This window comes from Giraffa tippelskirchi, chromosome 9 (assembly GCF_054371585.1).
Source record: "Giraffa tippelskirchi isolate mGirTip1 chromosome 9, T2T-mGirTip1v1.2.pri, whole genome shotgun sequence".
NCBI lineage: Eukaryota > Metazoa > Chordata > Mammalia > Artiodactyla > Giraffidae > Giraffa > Giraffa tippelskirchi.
The window spans coordinates 152,521,523-152,542,485 of NC_137283.1; the positions used below are offsets into that span (position 1 = coordinate 152,521,523).

General features: G+C 38.8%; 1 protein-coding gene across 1 annotated transcript in view; it reads right to left on the reverse strand.

Annotated features, from left to right (window-relative positions):
- Positions 1 to 20,963, reverse strand: part of SYNE1 (spectrin repeat containing nuclear envelope protein 1) — a 471,658-nt gene that overhangs the window by 261,375 nt on the left and 189,320 nt on the right. The window contains exons 38-45 of the mRNA XM_081530296.1: positions 19,679 to 19,845; positions 17,072 to 17,225; positions 14,418 to 15,046; positions 11,725 to 11,904; positions 9,539 to 9,689; positions 9,067 to 9,225; positions 7,268 to 7,450; positions 3,133 to 3,234 (exon numbers count right to left, since the gene is read on the reverse strand). Coding sequence (XP_081386422.1) covers positions 3,133 to 3,234; positions 7,268 to 7,450; positions 9,067 to 9,225; positions 9,539 to 9,689; positions 11,725 to 11,904; positions 14,418 to 15,046; positions 17,072 to 17,225; positions 19,679 to 19,845 — 1,725 coding nt within the window. The remainder of the gene's footprint in view (positions 1 to 3,132; positions 3,235 to 7,267; positions 7,451 to 9,066; positions 9,226 to 9,538; positions 9,690 to 11,724; positions 11,905 to 14,417; positions 15,047 to 17,071; positions 17,226 to 19,678; positions 19,846 to 20,963) is intronic.

Sequence of the window (20,963 nt, forward strand, 5' to 3'; positions counted from 1 at the left end):
GTGGCTTCAAGTTGCCAAATATCTTGAGTAATGGGGAAATGGAAAGAGTGAGGATTATAGTTTAATACTGGGTTTTTAAAGTGGAAGTTTTGATTGAGATTCCAGGAAATCCACAAGATCTCATTTCAAAGCAGAACTAGACCTACACAGAGTTACCAAGTTGGTGACCAAAAACCTGCTCTTCATTCTCCCAGGGAAACACGTATTTTTCACCCTGAGGTAGCCACTACTTTGAACAAACACCACTGTGGGATTCTATCATGAAGCAATGTCATTTTTGTCTCCCGTTTAAAATATTCACTGAAGTTAATTCTTCTCTCCTCCCCAGATGACTGATTTTGGGAAGCCCTGGACTTGCCCACACATAACAATAAAAGGGTTTATAATCCTGATCAACTGCAAAGCAGTTTCAACTCCACACTGAGAACATCCAGGCTGATTTAATAATCAAAACTTTGAAGGTAAACTTAGAGATGTTTTTTTCTTATCCTCTGCTCAGACTTGCTGCAAACACGAAGCCTCCAGGGGATAAAAGGGCCAACTGCCTTTTTTTGACTTTCTTCCCTACTCCCCCACTTTCAACAGCTTTTGACATCTGTAGGCTTGGACAGGTAGGACAGGGTTGACCACTACTGGGAGCTGGCCTTTCTGCTTTCTGGGCTGGGTGAGAGTTCACATTCACGCTTGTCACAGGCCTCGTGTGTGGGGCTTTTTAAGGCTCCCCTCACTGCTGCCCCCTCCTACTGAAGTTCCCCAGAGACAGGCAACACATTCCTCTCAGGTTCTTTACTTCCTCCTCCTGCAGCCTGAGGGCATCTCTGACTCCTTCCTGCTGAGTCCTGTTCATCACCCAACACGCCTCTTAGGGACCCTGAGACGCCTACACCAAAGCTCTCCTCTTTCCCTTCCTTTTATCATTCACTTCCGGGCCAGAGGTCAAACACTGGCATTTCACCCCAGATGACTCTGAGATGCAGGCCACTCAAAACAATCATGCATCCTTGGCAAATATATCAGCAGTCAGCCAGCCTGTCTCCCACCCTTAAGGTTTTTTGTGGAGGATTAGATACTAGTCTCCTGTGTCTGCCAACTGCACAGGGCATGTGTCATGCTTTCCAGACGGTATCACTGAAATCCTTTCCATTTTGTGGTAAGGTGCAGGGACCTCCACGCCTCCTCCATGAGCAGGGGTAGGGGTGTGTGTGTGTGTATGTGTGTGTGTGTGTGTGTGTGTGTGTGAAAGAGAGAAAACAGCACAACAGTAGCTCTCTGTCAAAACCCTGCCTCCATCTTTGCTCTGCCAAAATCCAACTGTGGTCCATTTTTGCCCTTGATAAGCACAAGCTCTCCTATTTAATTTTGCTGATTATCAGCACCCTTTTTGCCTATTCTTGCTTCAGGTGAAGCTTCTAACCTTCTGGTACAAGTATATCATCCACTGATGTACCTAACTGATAGATACATGGTCTCAGTTCAGTTCAGTCGCTCAGTCATGTCCGACTCTTTGCGACCCCATGAACCGCAGCACGCCAGGCCTCCCTGTCCATCATCAACTCCCGGAGTCCACCCAGACTCATGTCCATCGAGTCGGTGATGCCATCCAGCCATCTCATCCTCTGTCATCCCCTTCTCCTCCTGCCCTCAATCTTTCCCAGCATCAGGGTCTTTTCCAACGAGTCAGTTCTTCCCATCAGGTGACCAAAGGATTGGAGTTTCAGCTTCAACATCAGCCCCTCCAATGAACACTTAGGACTGATCTCCTTTAGGATGGACTGGTTGGATCTCCTTGCAGTCCAAGGGACTCTCAAGAGTCTTCTCCAACACCACAGTTCAAAAGCATCAATTCTTCGGCGCTCAGCTTTCTTTATAGTCCAACTCTCACATCCATACGTGACCACTGGAAAAACCATAGCCTTGACTAGACAGATCTTTGTTGGCAAAGTAACGTCTCTGCTTTTTAATATGCTATCTAGGTTGGTCATAACTTTCCTTCCAAGGAGTAAGTGTCTTTTAATTTCATGGCTGCAGTCACCATCTGCAGTGATTTTGGAGCCCAGAAAAATAAAGTCAACCACTGTTTCCACTGTTTGCTCATCTATCTGCCATGAAGTGATGGGACTGGATGCCATGATCTTAGTTTTCTGAATGTTGAGCTTTAAGCCAACTTTTTCACTCTCCTCTTTCACTTTCATCAAGAGGCTCTTTAGTTCTTCTTCACTTTCTGCCATAAGGGTGGTGTCATCTGTATATCTGAGGTTATTGATATTTCTCCTGGCAATCTTGATTCCAGCTTGTGCTTCCTCCAGCCCAGCGTTTCTCATGATGTACTCTGCATATAAGTTAAATAAGCAGGGTGACAATATACAGCCTTGACGTACTCCTTTTCCTATTTGGAACCAGTCTGTTGTTCCATGTCCGGGCCAGAGCAAAAGTATAGGTGATCCAACAAGATTGATCGGTTAGTAAGAAGTAGTAGATAAAGGAGAAAGGCAATATAGGAAGAGAGAAAATGTAGAGAAAATGAAAGCAGCAACAAATAGCTTAAAATAATGAGTTAGAACCCCTGGCCCTGAGAACTGCTGCTGGCTGTGCCCAAGCTTCCTCACTGAAGCATCTCTGGTTCCTGGTTAAACCCTGTCTGCCTGGACTGCCTCCAGTACCTGTGGACTTATTCCATCTAAAGAGCCTTGATGAATGAAGGGAGACTTTGTGATGGTGATCCCTCCAAACGCCATTATTTAGTAAGAAGGGTTAGACAAATATGAATTAGGATATCAATATTCATAAATATGGTTTCTGTTTCTGTCTAGACTTCAAATGGTCCTTGAGGAAAGCTGAATGCTATGACTTCCAAAATTTAGTAAGGAAAAAAAAAAAGTAATTTTATTATAATATTTGGGTTGGAACTAGCACAAGGAATTCTATAGATGCTATATTTTAACTCTCATGTCTGATAAGGTCTATGTGTCTGCTTGGAATTATGCCAATGATAACAATAAGAATATATACACATATATACATATACATGCAGTTATAAATAAATATGCAGAATGTGTATATATACACACACACTTCTTTGAGAATTTATATTAATAGTATATAGAGTTATTATAAACTTGAGGAAGTGCTTACCTGAAGGTCTGGAGGTGTTTCTTGATTTTTAGTTAATTCTTTAAGATCATTAACTTTGGAATGAAGTTCTTCTAATCTCAGTGCTTTCTTTTTAACTTCAGACTGCCAGATAAAAGACAAAGGGGAAAAACATAACTAATCCAACGACATGTTTTACTTGGCATTTCATAATTTCAAGCATTAACTCTGTCAGAAAAACCCAACTTTAACCCAGGGTAAAAACAAAACAAAAAACAACATTCTGCTCCGTTTTCTGAGGATTCTCATTATTTGTGAGTGTGGAAAAATATCACCTTTAACTTTCACTGGGAATGTGAGAGAGTATGAGGAACTTTCTTCCCACCCTCTTTTATTGGGGAAAATAAAAACTTCTGGAAAAAATTAAACACTAACCGAAAGTCTTGAGTCAGTGGGAATTTTCAGCAGACTAACTGTCGTTTACTTATTAGCGTTAATATCATCGGCTACTATTGGCAGCATTTAAGTCTTGGGGAAGCATTTCAAAACAAATACACATCAGGAGTGCTTCCTCATTACTACAGACTATATGTAATATAGTATGTATTACATATATATAATGTAATATAGTATGTATTACATATATATAATGTAATATATATGTAATATAGTATGTATTACATATATATAATGTAATATATATGTAATATAGTATGTATAATATATTAATACAGCCTACAGTAATTGAAGAAATATTTCTTCTAATTGAAGAGATACTTCAGTTAGAAATTTCAAGAGTGTTAAAACAGAACTCAGGTTAATTAGGAATTGACATCTAACATTCTGCCTTTTGCCCTCTTTATTTTTCTCCTGTCAACACTAATACAAGAAGAAGAAAGAATAACCAGAGAATCATTATGGAACAAATTAGATGCCTGGAAACTTCATATTTATCTGGACCCACAAAAGTGAAAGTGTTAGTCGTTCAGTCGTGTCTGACTCTTTGTGATCCCATGGACTGTAGCCCGTTAGGCACCACTGTCCACGGAATTCTCCAGGCAATGGACCCAAGAAGGAACATTTAATAAAGTGTCCCTTTCAACTGAAATGTGGTGTTGCGGTGTTTCATAGACACTAACAAACCTCCTGATGTCTTCAATCTAGAAAGCAATTTCCTCACCCAGGAAGAAGTGATGAATTTCCCGTCAGGCCCATGGCCTTCCCCAGGAGCAGCCTGGGCAATTACGGAGTCACACATACACACCTCCGCTTCATTTCCTGCACTGCAGCAGCAAGGAAACTGTTAGGCACTGAGCTGAATCCAGTTCACTAGTCTTATTAACTGGTGCACCACAGAGAGTAACATAAAAAACCCATCTCTGTGAGTGATCAGACCTGACACTGTGAATGTGGCTGACGCCCGCTGGCTCCCTGGATCCCAGAGGTGAGCAGCAGGAGTGTCCACCAGACTGGTGGAACAACTGGCCCTGACTTATAGCATTTACCACCATTTTGAGCTACAACATGATGCCATAGCACAAGGAGCTGGAAGTACCATGTAGTTGCACATAGTTTACAGTATTTTCATCATATAATGAATGTCAGTTACTTCAGAGCCTAGATAACAGCAATTGCTGAAAAGTAATGAGGAAGTGATAAGTTTTGAGAATTTATTGCTTTCATTTTTAATACAGTGTCTTTACTGATATCAATTCAGTTCAGTCAGTTGTGTCCGACTCTTTGCAACCCCATGGACTGCAGCAAGCCAGGCCTCCCTGTCCATCACCAACTCCCAGAGCCTACTTAAACTCATGTCCATCGTGTCGGTGATGCCATCCAATCATCTCATCTTCTTTCATCTTCTTCTCCTGCCTTCAATCTTTCCCAGCATCAGGGTCTTTTCAAATGAGTTGGTTCTTCACATCAGGTGGCCAAAGTATAGGAGTTTCAGCTTCAGCATCAGTCCTTCCAATGAACATTCAGGACTGATTTCCTTTAGGACTGACTGGTTGGATCTCCTTGCAGTCCAAGGGACTCTCAAGAGTCTTCTAGAACACCACAGTTCAAAAGCATCAATTCTTCGGTGCTCAGCTTTTTTTATAGTCCATACATGACTACTGAAAAAACCATAGCTTTGACTAGACGGATCTTTGTTGGTAAAGTAATGTCTCTGCTTTTTAATATGCTGTCTAGGTTGGTCATAACTTTTCTTCCAAGGAGCAAATGTCTTTTAATTTCATGACTGCAGTCACCATCTACAGTGATTTTGGAGCCCCCCCCCCAAAATAAAGTCTATCACTGTTTCCATTGTTTCCCCATCTATTTGCCACGAAGTGATGGGACCGGATGCTATAATCTAAGTTTTCTGAATGTTGAGTTTTAAGCCAACTTTTTCACTCTCCTCTTTCACTTTCATCAAGAGGCTCTTTAGTTCTTTGCTTACTGCCATAAAGGTGATGTCATCTGCATATCTGAGGTTGATATAGTTATTTACAATTTAATTTCTTTACATTTATTTATTTGGGGGTCTTAGTTGCTGCACATGGGATTTTTGTTGCGTCATGTAGAATCTTTCCTTGCAGTGCATGGACTCTAGTTGCGGCCTGAAGGCTCACTAATTGTGGCATATGGGCTCCAGAACACTCAGGCTCAGTAGTTGCAGCTCTTGGGCTTAGCTGCTCTGCAGCATTTGGGATCTTATAATAGTTCTCGGATTAGGGATCAAACTCATGTCTCTTGCATTGCAAGGCAGAAACTTAACTACTGGACCAGCAGAGAAGTCCCTACAATTTAATTTTAAGTAATGATTGTGTTTAGCACTAGCTTGCAAAATTCCTAAAAATATAACAATTGACTTCTGTGAGCTGGTGCAAGCTGTACTCTAGCACACACCACTGTCTGAGCTGTTACGTTAATTTAACATCAAAGATAACACCTAAGCAGGCTGTGTGATCCCTCTCCTGACTGTACTTTTAGTCTGAATAATTTCTTCTATTTGTTTGGTTTTAGAAATAGGGATAATCTATAGAATGTTCTTGGGGTCAAAGACAGGTGATAACTTAGGACACACAGATGATTCAGCTACATTTCATTCAGACTGCAGTCACTTTTTCATGTGTCTGTCAAGTTCCAACCATGTGCCAGGCCCTGGGCTGGAGTCCTGAGGACAGAATGTGAACAGTCTTTTCTCTTATCAAGGGTGCAGTCAGTCCCGTGCTTTGTGAGACAGGTTACCTTTGATTACTCTATTTCTTCTTACCCTGCTTCATTTTTCATCACAGCCCAGTTATTGCTTGACAATTTACATATGATATATGTTGTAACGTATACTGTGAATACCATGAAGGTAGTAACTTTGTTTTACTAGTAAATTCTCAATGTCTAAAACAGTGCCTGTCATATTTTAGGTGCTCATTGGGAATCTGATGAAGGGATGAATACATGAATACAAGAAATGGGAATAAAATGAGTTATTAAATTGATGACTAGAACTTTAGAAGCCTACTTTCCATGGAAGCCTGTGACACTCCAGTCTCCACTTTTCTTCTATTTCTGAAAAGCCAGTGGAAGAATCCAGCACCTAACATAAGTGGTTGGGGCAGGGTGACTGTTCAGTTTACATTTTGTTTGAATGAAGAAAGAACACATAATAAATATTATTAGGTTACAAATAGTTTCCATTTGATTCTCTGATAGGAAAGTCCCATAATCTCAGAAGAATGGGACAAATTATAGATTTTATGCTTCTTTACTATTCTATCAATACTTTAAGTAAAAGAGCCCCAATTAAGAAATAGTAAAGACACAAGAAAAAACCTCTCGTATCAGTAGTCTATTCTACATTCAAGTAAACAGCAAAAGATAGTTAAGAGTTTTATTACACTCATATCTGTCTTGAAAGGAAGAATTAATTTTATTTTTCTCCCCAGTGGTCTGTTTTCTTTTTCTAAAAATTGAAGTACAGTTGATTTACAATGTCATGTTAGTTTCAAGTGTACAGCAAAGTGATTCAGTTGTACATACATATGTATCTATTTTTTAGATTACTTTCTCATATAGGTTATTACAAAATATTGAGTATAGTAGGTGTCCTGAAAGCCATTACAAAAGACAATTTTTTCATATTCTGGTCAATGATGTACCACGAGCTCACATAGGAAGGTTGTAATAATTTTACCTCAAATTCTTTCAGGAATTCTTCTGCTCTAAGGCTGTCATTTAGGTTGCTGATGCTTTTGGTCAGCTGTGGAACAGAATGGTTTGACCATCCGTCGATCTCATCTTTACTTGTAAGTACGTCATCCCAGATAGACAGGCTTACCCTCAACCTGTCCATGTTCTCCTCAATCTTCTCTGATATCTGGGATAGAAAAGAAAGACCGTATTAAATCCAAGGCTTTAAGATACTCTCTGGCCACTGAAGTAATAAATATGCCAATGCTTCCTTCATATTATGACAGAAAAACAAAGTTTTATGAAAATTTTTTGTTGTTGTCTTTGTTGTTGCTGCTACTTGTAACGCTGAGATATAAAAATGTGCATAATTAGACTTGGATATAAATGGAGAAGGCGATGGCACCCCACTCCAGTACTCTTGCCTGGAAAATCCCATGGACGGAGGAGCCTGGTAGGCTGCAGTCCATGGGGTCGCTAAGAGTCGGACACGACTGAGCGACTTCACTTTCACTTTTCACTTTCACGCACTGGAGAAGGAAATGGCAACCCACTCCAGCGTTCTTGCCTGGAGAATCCCAGGGACAGCGGAGCCTGGTGGGCTGCCGTCTATGGGGTTGCACAGAGTCAGACACGACTGACGCAACTTAGCAGCAGCAGCAGCATATTTATAGAATAAGTAAATACATAAGAGAGAACCCCACTCTGCATGGTTAAAGTGTTACTGTTTAACAATCTTGTCATACTAAGAATGCCATTTTATTTTATTTGTAATTTTTTGGCCATGCCATGTGACATACAAGATCTTAGTTCTCTCTAGTGATAGAACCCATGCCCCTTGTATTGGAAGTGCAGAGTCTTAACCCTGGGACCACCAAGGAAGTCCTAAGATGCCATTTTTTAAAAGTGGAGGCAGATAAAGTTTTCCCAAGTCCCTAAATTATCTCATTATAATATGCAAATATCAATATCTAACTTCAATGATTTAGCTTAAGTGAGGGAATCCACTGTAGCTTAAACTTATGAACCTAGATACTGAAATAACAGGGCAGGGGTAACAGAATCACAGGATTTATGTGCTGGAAAACAATGTAAAACATGTATAGATTGAGATGTAGAGCTCCAGAGAAATCAAGTATCTTCTTGTATAACACAGGCACACAGCTAACAAATGACACAGCAAGAACTAAAAGCCAAAGACGTAAATTCCAGTGTTTTTCAATGGACAATTACAGTCTCATTACTTTATTTTATATTATGGTTTAATATCCTGAAAGATGTTTGTAAATTATTCTTCTATTTTATCTATGATCCCAGAGTGTGTAAAAGAAAAACAAAGATATTATATGTTATGATTGAAGCTATCATGTGAAATTCTAGAAAATCTGCCAATAAGTTTTAACAAACCAAATAAATTTTAAACTATGTATAAATTCTATGTAAACTATTTTCCTTCAGAGCACGATTTTGAATTTAGTATTAAAAGTTAACAATGAAAGTCACATTTCTAAATAATCCTTTGCCAAAATATGTGTTTGAAAAACGTAAATATTTAAATTATTCATCTTCCCCCAGTGGCTCAGCAGTAAAGAATCTGCCTGCGATGCAGGAGTCCCGGGTTCAGTCCCCAGGTTGGGAAGATCCTCTGGAGGAAGGCATGGCAATCCACTACAATATTCTTGCCTGGAGAATCCCATGGCCAGAGGAGCTTGGCGGCCTACAGGGCATAGGGTTACAGAGTCGGACACGACTGAAATGACCACGCATGCAAACTATTCATAGAATTGCAGGGGATGAGCTTACATCTAGCCATTTGTCCACTGTGCTTTCCATGTCTGTTTTCACCATGATGAAATCACCACTGTGAATTTTTTTCAGCTCAGACAGCAACTGTTTTCCTTTACTGGTAAAGTTATCCAAATCTTTCTGTTTACTACACATTTCATTCTTGGCAGCTTCATGCTGTGGACATAAATGTTTCCTTAGTTAATAAAGCAGCCAGTAATAAGTCAAGAATTTAGAATAATTTGCCTTTAAGAAATTTAATTAGTGGTTGACCTTATGCAGAAACCAGTGATAATAATGAAAAATATATATAATTATCTCGAATTGCTAGGATCCTAGGATATAAGTATTCATAAAAATAAAGGTTGAGCTTGTCAGCATGAATTAGCTATCTCTAAATATACTGTCAAGAGTCGAAAAGAGAATGCATTATGAGTAAAAAACAAATCTACTAAAAAGTCTAAAAAATAAACACATTATGAATTATTACCTTTGATAAAGCCCACTTAAGGTCTTCCTGATCTTTTACAGTAGTTCTGGTTGCAATCACAATGCTGGCATTTTCTAGGACTTTTGTTACGGCTGACTTCAAATTCTGATACTCTCTCATTAAATCAATAAGTCCACAGCATTGGCCCTGGCTGTAATAATTAAGAAAATACATCATTTATTGTCACATATCAGTATAGGGAAGAGTTCCCTATGATTGACCTGATATATAGTTGCATTACTGTATTCTGATGAGTGCTGGAATGAAGGGAAAACCATATTTTTACCGAACTGAGGCCAAAAGCATTCTGGTCAGTCTGACAACTCTAGTGTCCAAAATGTTCTCCATGAATGAAGAATCCACACAGCCATTAGCCATAGCCATTAAAACAAAGTCTGCTAAATTTTTAAAAAATTTTCTTCAAATGAACTTACTTACAAAACAGAAAGAAACTCACAGAAAACGAACTCAAGGTTGCTGGGGAAGGGATAATTAGGGTGTTTAGGAAGATGTACACACTGCTATATTCAAAATTGATAACCAGCAAGGACCTATTGTATAGCACATGGAACTCTACTCAATGTTATGTGGCAGTCTGGATGGGAAGGGAGTTGGGGGAGAATGGATACATGTATATGTATGGCTGAGTCCCTTCACTGTTCACCTGAAACTATCACAACGTTGTTAATCTGCTATGCCCCGGTACAAAATAAAAATATTTAGTTTTGAAAAAAAGCTTATAGTCTAGTAAGGAAATCAGACATCAATAAAATAATTCCAAAAAGTGAAGAAAAAAACTCTGCTATTTTTTTTTTAATTTTCCATGATTTAATTACTTCATAGTGATATGTTGTAGGGAAGAAACTCCACCTGCCTCCCTACCACAAAAAAAGACAAAAAACAAAACAAACAAAAAAAATACTGCTCAATAATTAAAGTTCACATGAGATTTTCTTTTCCATTTAAATTACACAAATTTTCATTGACTATGAGTCCCCTGAGAATTGCTAAAATATGAAATAGTTTTTGTTTAAAAGACTAAAATGCCTTTGAGCAAACAATTCTTCATCCAGGAATTTTTCCAAAGAAAAAGGTGTGCACTAAGATTTGGGTAAAATTCTATTCTTCACACCATTATTTATAATAGGAGAAAAATTAGAAATATCCCCAAAGTTAAAAATGGGCCAATAACTGAATAAATTGTGATACATTCTTGTAATTGAATACCATGCAACCTCTACCAAATCACAATTTAGAGAATGTTTAATAACACAAAATAAAGTTTGTGCAGCAGGATTATATTTTTTAAAGTCTACATTAATAGTCTACAGTATAATAAAAAAAAATTATGTACACATAAAAAATAAATGTTTACAGATGCTTTTGTAGTAACTCAAACTGGGAAGATCCCAAATATCTATCAACTGGTGAAAAAATCAACTGCAGTACACTTACTTAGTAAATGGAATATCATTCAGCTGTTAAAAAAAGAATACACTTTATGGATACACATCACAATGTACTTGTGCTAAGTAAAGGAAGGTATTTAACCAAGTGTAGGAAAAACTGATGTACACACGAAAAGTGAGCACGAGTGTTTAGAGATGCTTTATTTATAATCATTCCAACTGGAAAGAATCCATTTAGGTGTGATTCTAAAAAAGAAGACACTACAGAGACAGAAACCTGATCAACAGTTGCCACGGGTTGGAAGTGAGGAAGGGATTGGTTACAATGAGACATGAGGGCATTTTTCAGGTGGTGTAACTCTTACCATTTGAGAGTTGTGATATTTATACAACTATATGAGTTTGTTAAACTCCTATAGTTAAAGGGTATACACTTAGGGTGAATTTTACTGTATGTAAAACATACCTCAATTATAAACAAATGTAACAAAACAAAAAAAGAAAGTCAGTGGTTAAGACTCTCCTACTGGTACCCTGTAAACGTTGACAATTCTTACTTCCAAGTATCGAATTTCACATGTAATTGCTTTCTCAAGAAAACTTCCTCAATAAAGTTTTGTAGGACTAAATTTTTAATGTTATTAAAGAGACATGAATACCTAAGATAGCAAAAGATATGAAACTCTTGATCAGACCAACTCAAATCAACGGGCAATGGCCCAATGTCACAAAATAAATAGGAAGTTAAAAGCAAAAACTGAGAAGTTTTTTACTTACTTTTCATGAATTAGTTTTTTGGTATCATCCCAGGTGACCTCTAAGCGGTTTATCTCCTTGTCAACCTCAGGTGCAAAGGCTACATCTTTCTGAGCAATTTGCTTAGCTTTATCTTTCAACCAACATAATTCATGCTCATGAGAATTCAATTCATCTTCTAACTGATTGAAGACTCTCAACCTGTGAATTAAAATGTTATTTTACTATTAGTTCACTACAAGTGTTGAACTACTATTTCCTTCCTATAAATAAGGGCTTCCCTGGTGGCTCAGACAGGAAAGAATCTGCCTGCAGTGTGGGAGACCTGGGTCTGATCCCTGGGTTGGGAAGATCCCCTGGAGAAGGGATAGGCTACCCACTCCAGCATTCTGCCCTGGAGAATTCCAAGGACAGAGCCTCATGGGCTACAGTCCATAGAGTCACAAAGAGTCAGACACAACTGAGTGACTTTCACTTCCATAAATAAAGCATGCATATCAATAGCTAGAAAAGCTTTTAACATAGCAATTTATGTATATCAATGAATAAAGATGCTTTTACAGTTAATTTTGCATAATTCAGACTGTACCTTAGAAAACATTTGAAGTCATTTTTACCATTGACCTTCAAACTTCTATTAAGTTTGTATTCTTTTTCTATTTTCTTTTGATGATATAAGAATTTCAAGACTAGGGCCAACATGTGACGTAAAGTATTTGAGTACTTATCGCAACATCACTGGTAAGAAATTTTTTCATGCTGTGAGGTTTGATTCATATTAAAGTAAGATTTAAAAATCACAGTCATTTCATTCAGAATAAAAATAACTTTACTGACCTCTACAATAAGTATGTTTTTAAAACTTTATCTATTTTTTTTAAAAGATTACCACTAGAAAGGGTTGTTTTGGTCCTTAATATTAATATTTGAGTATTTGTAAACAGTGGCCACAGAGAGGCAGCCATTGACTCTTTTTGCAGTTTGGTATAGTGCTGACTGTGTGCATTAACCCATTTAATTCCCCAAACAAAGTGGCTAGGAACAGGTATTGTCAACAGCCCCATTTCATAAGAAGAGAGCTGATTTGTTCACCCAGTAACACCTAGGCATGGTATGACTGGTATTTAAAAAACAATCTAGTCCGGAAGCATTTTTGTACAACTTAGCGTTGTGTGTACTGAGGTGAGCCCAACCCAGAGCGACTCCAGCAAGTTTAGGATCTCCTGGTCAGCTTGGCCTGAGCAGGCTAGGAAGGGCCATGCAGCACCAATCCTATTGCACATTTCCTGGGTGAACTCTTTGCTTCTTTGTCACACTTGGCTCTTCCTTCTATCCCTACTCTGGAGGCCATTTCTCCTTCCCAAATCTTGTTTTCTTTTGTAAGTTTGTTGCTAAACTAGTCAGATAGCTTATTGTCCATGAGGAATATAACCTCAGGAGTCATTATCACCTAAGCATCACCTTTAGCTTAATGTTTGATTCTGGTTAAAAGGAAGCAAATGGCAGTGATCTGGGCAGGGTCAATCTAACCCTTATCAGTTACGGATGCCTTGGTGACGCCTCCCTGCTGTTTCTTTGCCCCCTGAAAAAATGGAAGAGAAAGTGATGCTGAGACGAGTGGGGAGAAGTTCTCGTAAGAAGGGAAAATAGGATGGCAGGGAAGGCTACAGTAAAATATTACTCAGAAAATTTACTATAAAAAAATACCTTTGACCTCTTAGCTTCACTATTAAACTTTGCTGACAAAACAACCAATTTTGCTTAAACCTACTTCTCTGCCTTCTCCACACTTCTAAGCAAACTGTTAAAAGTAGCAGGGGAGAACCGCTCTACCAAGCTGATTGGTTCCACTTTAAGTGAATGAACATAAATCTCCAATGGCAGCATATCACTTACCAAGTGCCCGAGGCTTCCTTTCCATTTCTCTCTGCGTGTTCTATCCACAGTTTCCTATCACTCCCTGTCAACTAATGAACTCGCTCCAGTACTTTCTGAGAGGCTAGAAGCCACTGGGAAAAATTCCCTCATATTTTACCACCAGAAATACAAATCCATTTCACTTCCTTTCTCCTCAGCTTGTCATTCTTGTTAAAGAAGATGAGTCCCTTCTTCTATCAGCTGAAAACTGCTTAAAAATAGATAATATGATCAATATACTCTATTTAAATAAGATCTCAAAATGGCTTATATACAACTCTTAGGAAAGTCCTTAAGGAGAACAAAGAAATTTTAGTACTTCTTAAGTGTTAAAATAGTCATTTATTTTATGGCTAACCCGGTAAAGAATCCGCATGCAATTCAAGAGACCTGGGTTCGATCCCTGGGTTGGGAAGATCCTCTGGAGAAGGGAATGGCTACCCACTCCAGTATTCTTGCCTGGAGAATTCCATGGACAGAGGAGCCTGTCAGGCTACAGTCCATGGGGTTGCAAAGAGTCAGACACAACTGAGCGACTTTCATTCACTCATTCACATATATGCAAGCCTTGTGGCATGTGGGAATCTTAGTTCCCTGACCAGGGATCAAACCTGTGCCCCCTGCAGTGGAAATGTGGAGTCTTAACCACTGGACCACCAGGGAAGTCCCCTCAAAATATTTTAAAAACAAGTAACTAAACATGGTACTATTATAGTTTTATAGTTTTGCACAAGAGTTAATTCCAGAACAAATGAAAAGCAAAGGAGACAACCGACTTCCCGGCAGTTGCCGTTCACCTCTGTTGAAGTGCTTGTCGGGTTAGATCTTTCAGCCGCTCTTTGTCAGTCCTTTCTTCAATGTCCTCGATGCTTTTCAGCAGCTCCTCTTTCTGATCTCGGAAGGCCTTCTTCAATACCGCCAGGGCATCCGCCTCACTCTGCTTGGTTCCCAGAAGGTTCTGGATCCTCTCTAATTCCACGCTGAGGTGATCCACGGTGGCTCTGCAGGATGTTCTCTGCTCAGAACCTCCGCTTTTGAGATGGTACTGGGCTTTGGTAAGAAGGCCGTCGAGACTGATGGCAGCAGATTCTAGTGTTTTCACATTTCGAATAGCATCGTTTAGGTCCCTTTCTAATAAGTCGGACTGCTTCTTATTCATACTGTGGGTTGCTTCCACTGTTTGCCTCAGTTGGTGGAGACTCTCTGACAGAGAGGCGTGGCTCTGTAGGAATTTGGCCAGCTGGGACAGGGCATGCTGCCGCCTCTCTACGACCTGGCTGGCCTCCTCAAACAGCTGCAAGCAGTCCTCCGCCTTGCCCTGGAGGAGGTGAAGGTCCTCGGCACGGCCCAGGGCACCCAGCTTTGCCAGGTGACCCTGCAGACTCTGCAGTTCTCCATTTTTGCTCTCTATTTCCGCCGCATGGTCCTGAAAGAGCAGAGAGAGTTAGCGATTTCCCAGATGCAGTGTGCTTAACTCACAAAGATACAGATTTGTGATGTGAAGATACATTTTAAATGCAATGGATGGCATAGTACTTAAAGGTCAACTATGGTGAATCTTGTAGAAACATTCTTAAAATTTCTCCTGGTTTGCTTATCTATATATTTCACATAAAACACAACTCTCATTTGGAAATAATTCATTCCACGGAAAATAATTACTCCATGGACAGAAATAGTTAAGAGAAATTATATATGGGTTTCCCAGGTAGTTCAGTGGTAAAGAATCTGCCTGTCAATACAGGAGTCATGGGTTCAATCCAAGAGTAAGGAAGATCCCCTGGAGAAGGAAATGTCAACCCTCTCCACTATTCTTGCCTGGGAAATACCATGAACAGAGGAGCCTGGTGAGTTACAGTCCATGGGGTCACAAAAGAGTCCTACATGACTTAGTGACTAAACAACAACAAATATATATGTGTGTATGTATATAAATACATCATACATATATACTTTTAAAATCATCCAAATTTTCAATTTTTTTTAACTATACGTGCATGCCACATGCTAAGTCACTTCAGCCATATCTGACTCTTTGTGACCCCATGGACTGTAGCCTGCCAGATTTCTCTGTCCATGGGATTCTTCAGACAAGAATACTGGAGTGGGTGCCATGCCCTCCTCCATGGGATCCTCCTGACCCAGGGATTGAACCCACACCTCTTAGGTCTCCTGAATTGGTAGGTGGGTTCTTTACCACTATCACCAGCTTGGAAGTTATTTACCTATACATATATGCAGAATATAACTAAAATATTTACAGAATTAGCTCTAGTTTAGAATTAATTCTTTAGATTTTATTTAGAATTACTAATTTATGGAATTAGCTCTATGATCTATGATTCATATTATATTAGGTTGGCCACAAAGTTCATTTAGGCTTTTCCATAATGAACTTTTTGGCCAACACTTTAAATTTACATTTTATATAATAATTCATTTATATGCAAATTATAATATTTATATATTAGAGCTAAGCTCTATTATATATAACACATATATTTACATTTTCCATATTATAGTAATATATTTATATACAAATTATAGCATTTATAATTATAATTAGAGCTAATATCAACAATTTATAGGGAAGTTAGTTTACAGGAATAGATGAACATTAATGCCTGTTCTTCTTAGCTTGACTGCTAAACTTTTGAGGGCTTCTTTGAGCATTTACACTAGAAAATGTACAAATTCCCTCTCTGCCCCTTTGTGAGATAAATATTTTTAAAGCCTTTGGCCAATTTTACAACTCAGAATATCTTTCTCAGGGACTGGGGGAGCCATTTCTTTGAAATGTAAATCATTAAGGAATATAGCACCCCTGTTTTGTAACAGGAAGATACGATAAAGTACTTTTCCTTCGGGTAAAACCAATTAGCAAATCCAGCATAGAATTAGCACTCAACAAATATTAAATGTTTTATTACTAAATGTTGTTATAAACTTATTATATAGCTTATGTTCAACTATCCCAATGCTTGATGGTCAGAATCTTATCAAATATTTTATTTTTTGATGCCTCAACAGCTGTTTTACATAAATTATAAATAAAGAAAATAAATCATGAATTTTAAATAACTTTCACGCTAAAGGGTAATTCAGAAAAACTCTATCATTAAAGCATCAGAATTCAGTATTAGTTTTCAGCACTGTAACAAAGCAAACTAGAAGCTTAAAAATGAACATTCTCACATCATTCATCTAGAAGCCATTTGCTCTACTTTGAAGGACCAGTGTCTTAAATGGTTGCCTATTTTATCTGAAGTGGTTTTATGTGTTTAATTTGTCTGCATAATACGTTGCCTGGACCCATATACTCAATTATTAAAACATTTGCATATTAATAAGAAGTTAAATTGTTGCCAAGTGTTCTTTAATGTTGCATCCTTTTATAGTTCAAGAACTCTGTTTTATGAATAAATTCTTCTTCAATCTTAACACACTTTACCTTGTGCCGTGTAAGAGCTGCTTGATGGTCCATTACGCTTATCTCAGAAGTAGTTTGTAATTCACTGAGGAACAGCTTAATCCAGACAGAAAAGGAAAGCAGCAGTTCATCAAATTGCTGGTGTTCGGCAACCACAGACTGAAGGAAGTTCATCCTATGTACAGAAAAGTGTTAACATTAAAATGTCCCACATCTGGACAGAAAAAATGAACGACACGTTCTAATCAAAGGCAAAAGCAATGCTGTCGTACACGGCCAGACCAGAACTCTTGATGTTTTCTACTTCTCAAGCCCCATTTCTCTCCCAATTTTCCCCATCTCAGTTAACGTCCCCACCATCCACCCAGATGATTCTACGAGTCACTCTCCATCCCCTTGTCTCTTTACCACCACGCCTGATCTGTGTTGATCTTGCCAGCATCCCGTCACAGTATGTCCTGTGCTCTGCTCTCAACTTCTACACCCTGGCCTAAATCTCTTCCTCTCTTGCCTCTACCAGACTCCCACACCAGCCTCCTTCCTGCCACCATGGCCTCCCTATCATCCACTTTGTAGGTAACAACCAGAAATTACCTTAATAATCAGAACATCCCCTGCCAAGCTTAAACATGGGGGCGATTTCCTGTTGCACGCAAGAAGGCAAAACCCCAAGGCTCCTTACTGTGGTCTGCAAGGGATCCCAGGAAATCAACTTCTCTGACCTCATCTGATACAGCGCTGCCCCATGCTTCACTCATCTCTGTTTCCTCAATATCCCAGCTCATTACTGTCTAAGAACCTCTGCCCTTTTTGCTCCCTGTGCCTGGACCGTTTGTCCCCAAAGTACTGCAAATGTGCTTTGTATACAGTATTCAGATCTTAATCTGATGTCAAGTCCCCTGAGAGGCTTTGCTTGGCCACCCAGTCTATAGCCCCTCTCATGTCATCCTATTTTGTTGACTTCATATTACTGAACACCACTTGAAATGGTCTTGTTCATTCTTTCGATTAATGATCTATTTATCTTCCCCCTCACACAATAAGACATAGGTCTTGCTTTGCTTACTTCTATAAACTCAGTACCTAGAAAAGTACCCGGGATAGGGTCAAGGATCAATCATTGCTTGTATAATGAATGAATTAGATTGACAAACAATAGGTGATCTGAGTTCAGAGCCCAAGGCTGGCATTAAGGATAACACCTTAGGACTTCCATAGTGGTACAGTGGATAAGAATTTGCCTGCCAATGCAGGGGACACGCTTTCGATCCCTGGTCCAAGACAATTCCATCTGCTGTGAAGCAACTAAGTCTGTGCACCACAACTACTGAGCTTGAGCTCAAGAGCCTGAGAGCCACACAAGAGAAGATTGCACACCACATCTAGAGAGTAGCCCCAGCTCACTGCAGCTAGAGAAAAGCCCTCGTGCAACAATGAACACCCAGCGCAACCAAAATTAAGTAACTAATCAATTAAAAAAGAATAACACTTTTATAAAATATATTTGTTACAATGGCTTATATCCAAAGTTCAATTCTTTTAATAGACTTTCATGCTTTAATCCTTACAAAATCTTCTACGTGTTACCTTTATGTGCATAGATTATATTTCGATTGTTTTCATACATTTGTATCATTTTTAAAATCCTTTACTTTTTCTCTGGGAGGGTGGTAGAGGGTAGATCCTCCTCTGTTTTATAGAAAGTTACTCATCTTTCAAGAGTTTGGCACCAAAAACCTTTTGTTAGCCTTTCATGAACCCATTCAAATGTCCTTTCTCTTGGCTTCCATAATATCCTGTGTTCCCCTCTCATTGAGTTTTTCGTTATTCCCAAGCTGATCTATAAAATACTTGCCTTCAGGTTTTACTTATTTTTATGGCTTCAGTGTCTGATATGTTGTCTCATACTCAACAGGTACCCAATAAACATTTGCTAATTGAATATATGAATGAATAGACAATGGAACAAGTACAAGCTCCACAGAGGTAAAGAGTGGAACTCTGTTCACACTGCACATAGAAGAGTGTGCTACTCATTAAAACTCAGAAAATATTTGCTGAAAAAAAAATTAAAAATTGACTGGAAAGGTTAACTGCTTTTTGCAAGATTACATGGGTAATCAATGCCAATTTAAGACAAAAACTTGTTTTCCGGCATATTAGAAATATATAGATGTCAACTGTTAACCATCCAGTCAATTAAGACTTAATCCAAGTTTGTCTCCTTTTAATATGATAATAATAATTTTCCTGTTCTCTATAAAACTAGAATGAAATGGGAAAAATACATATCCTCTGTTGAGAAATATCATGTAAAGTAAAATTTTATTTACCATTTTTTCCCTATATATAAACAACTTGAGCAATAATAATTAAAACATGAGAAATCCTATACTCTTCAATATTGTTCAACTAATTTGATCATTTGCCTTGATTGCAAGACTAAAATTTTGAATTGAAGGTCATCTGAAATACTAGTTTTAAGCATTTGTGTTTATAAATGATGATTCTTCTCTTTATGCTCAAATAATGGGGTTAAGTAAAAGTAAACAAAACTAAGCTTTCTTAATTTATATGCTCACTGTTTTAAAAAATGAGCAATACTGGAAGTTTTTTTTGAAACCCAACCTCTTGCTAATTATCTGGGGCAAATCTCTCCATCTCTCATCCAACTGCTTCAACTGTAGTTTCATCATTTTCACATCATCTTTGGAGGCCACTGAGAAGAGGGATTCCTTTAGCTGCAATAGGTTGCTGTAGATGGAAGCCTGGGACACAACTTCATTTTGCAGCACCTGAGAAAAACAGAGTGGATTAAAGATCTCATTCTAACAAGACTGACTGGGAAGGACCACATGACACAAGTAGTTGTGGTCCAAGGCTTCGTGTTCTTGCAAAATGGAGGTCATTAGGACCAGGCTAAGAAGAGTTTTTATCCCTTGGTTTATAATTGGATCCACTTAACCTCTAATGCAAGGCTTCCCAGGTGGCTCAGGGGTAAAGAATCTATGTGCCAATGCAGGAGACACTGGAGACAGGGGTTCGATCCCTGGGTTGGGAAAATCCCCTGGAGAAGGATATGGCAACCCATTCCAGTATTCTTGCCTGGAAAATCCCATAGACAGAGGAGCCTGGCAAGCTACAGCCCACAGGGTCCCAAAGAGTCGGACATGACTCAGCGACAGTACACACAGCACAACCTCTAATGCAATCTTAAAAATGCTTCTGAAACCTGAATTAGTTTTCCAACAGTCTGAGTTATATTAAGTTAGGCAAATTTAGAAGCTGTAGAATTTCTTTCAGAATAAAGAAACTGAGTAGGTGAAAAGAATCAAAGAATAACTACTGCTGAGGAGAAACAATGCATATCTAACAATGACAGAAGTGCAATTCTAGGAACTGGGAACACAGTGAGTCTCTGGGTTTAGAGATGACATTAGGCCAAAGCAGGGAGCTTAAAGGCTCTTCGTTTTACTTTCATACAACAGAACAGGAAGCACTATATAGACAGCTGTAGCATGGCACATAGATGATGCTCTTTCCCCTTTATAGGGAGGTCACATGTGTGATAAAAACAAAATTGCCAAAGGTATCAGAGGAAGGACTGCCTATGGAACCCAGAAAAGATAACAAAGGAGAATCTGAGTAAGATGAAGGACACGAGGCCAGGAGGTTGGAAAGTACAAGGAAGGTTCAGACTGGGGTAGGGAGCAGCTTAGTTGATGCAGTTCCTGGATGTGGGCCTGCACCCCACTCTGTGGCTCTCTAACTTCCATAGACCTGTTTTCCACTTAGAGACATGTAAGAATACATTTTGATATGGGCAGGAAATTTTTTGAACAGGAGCAATGACTTTCCCTCTTAGAACTCCCCACACTCAATTTGTAAGAAGATAAACACCAGATTGTGGATT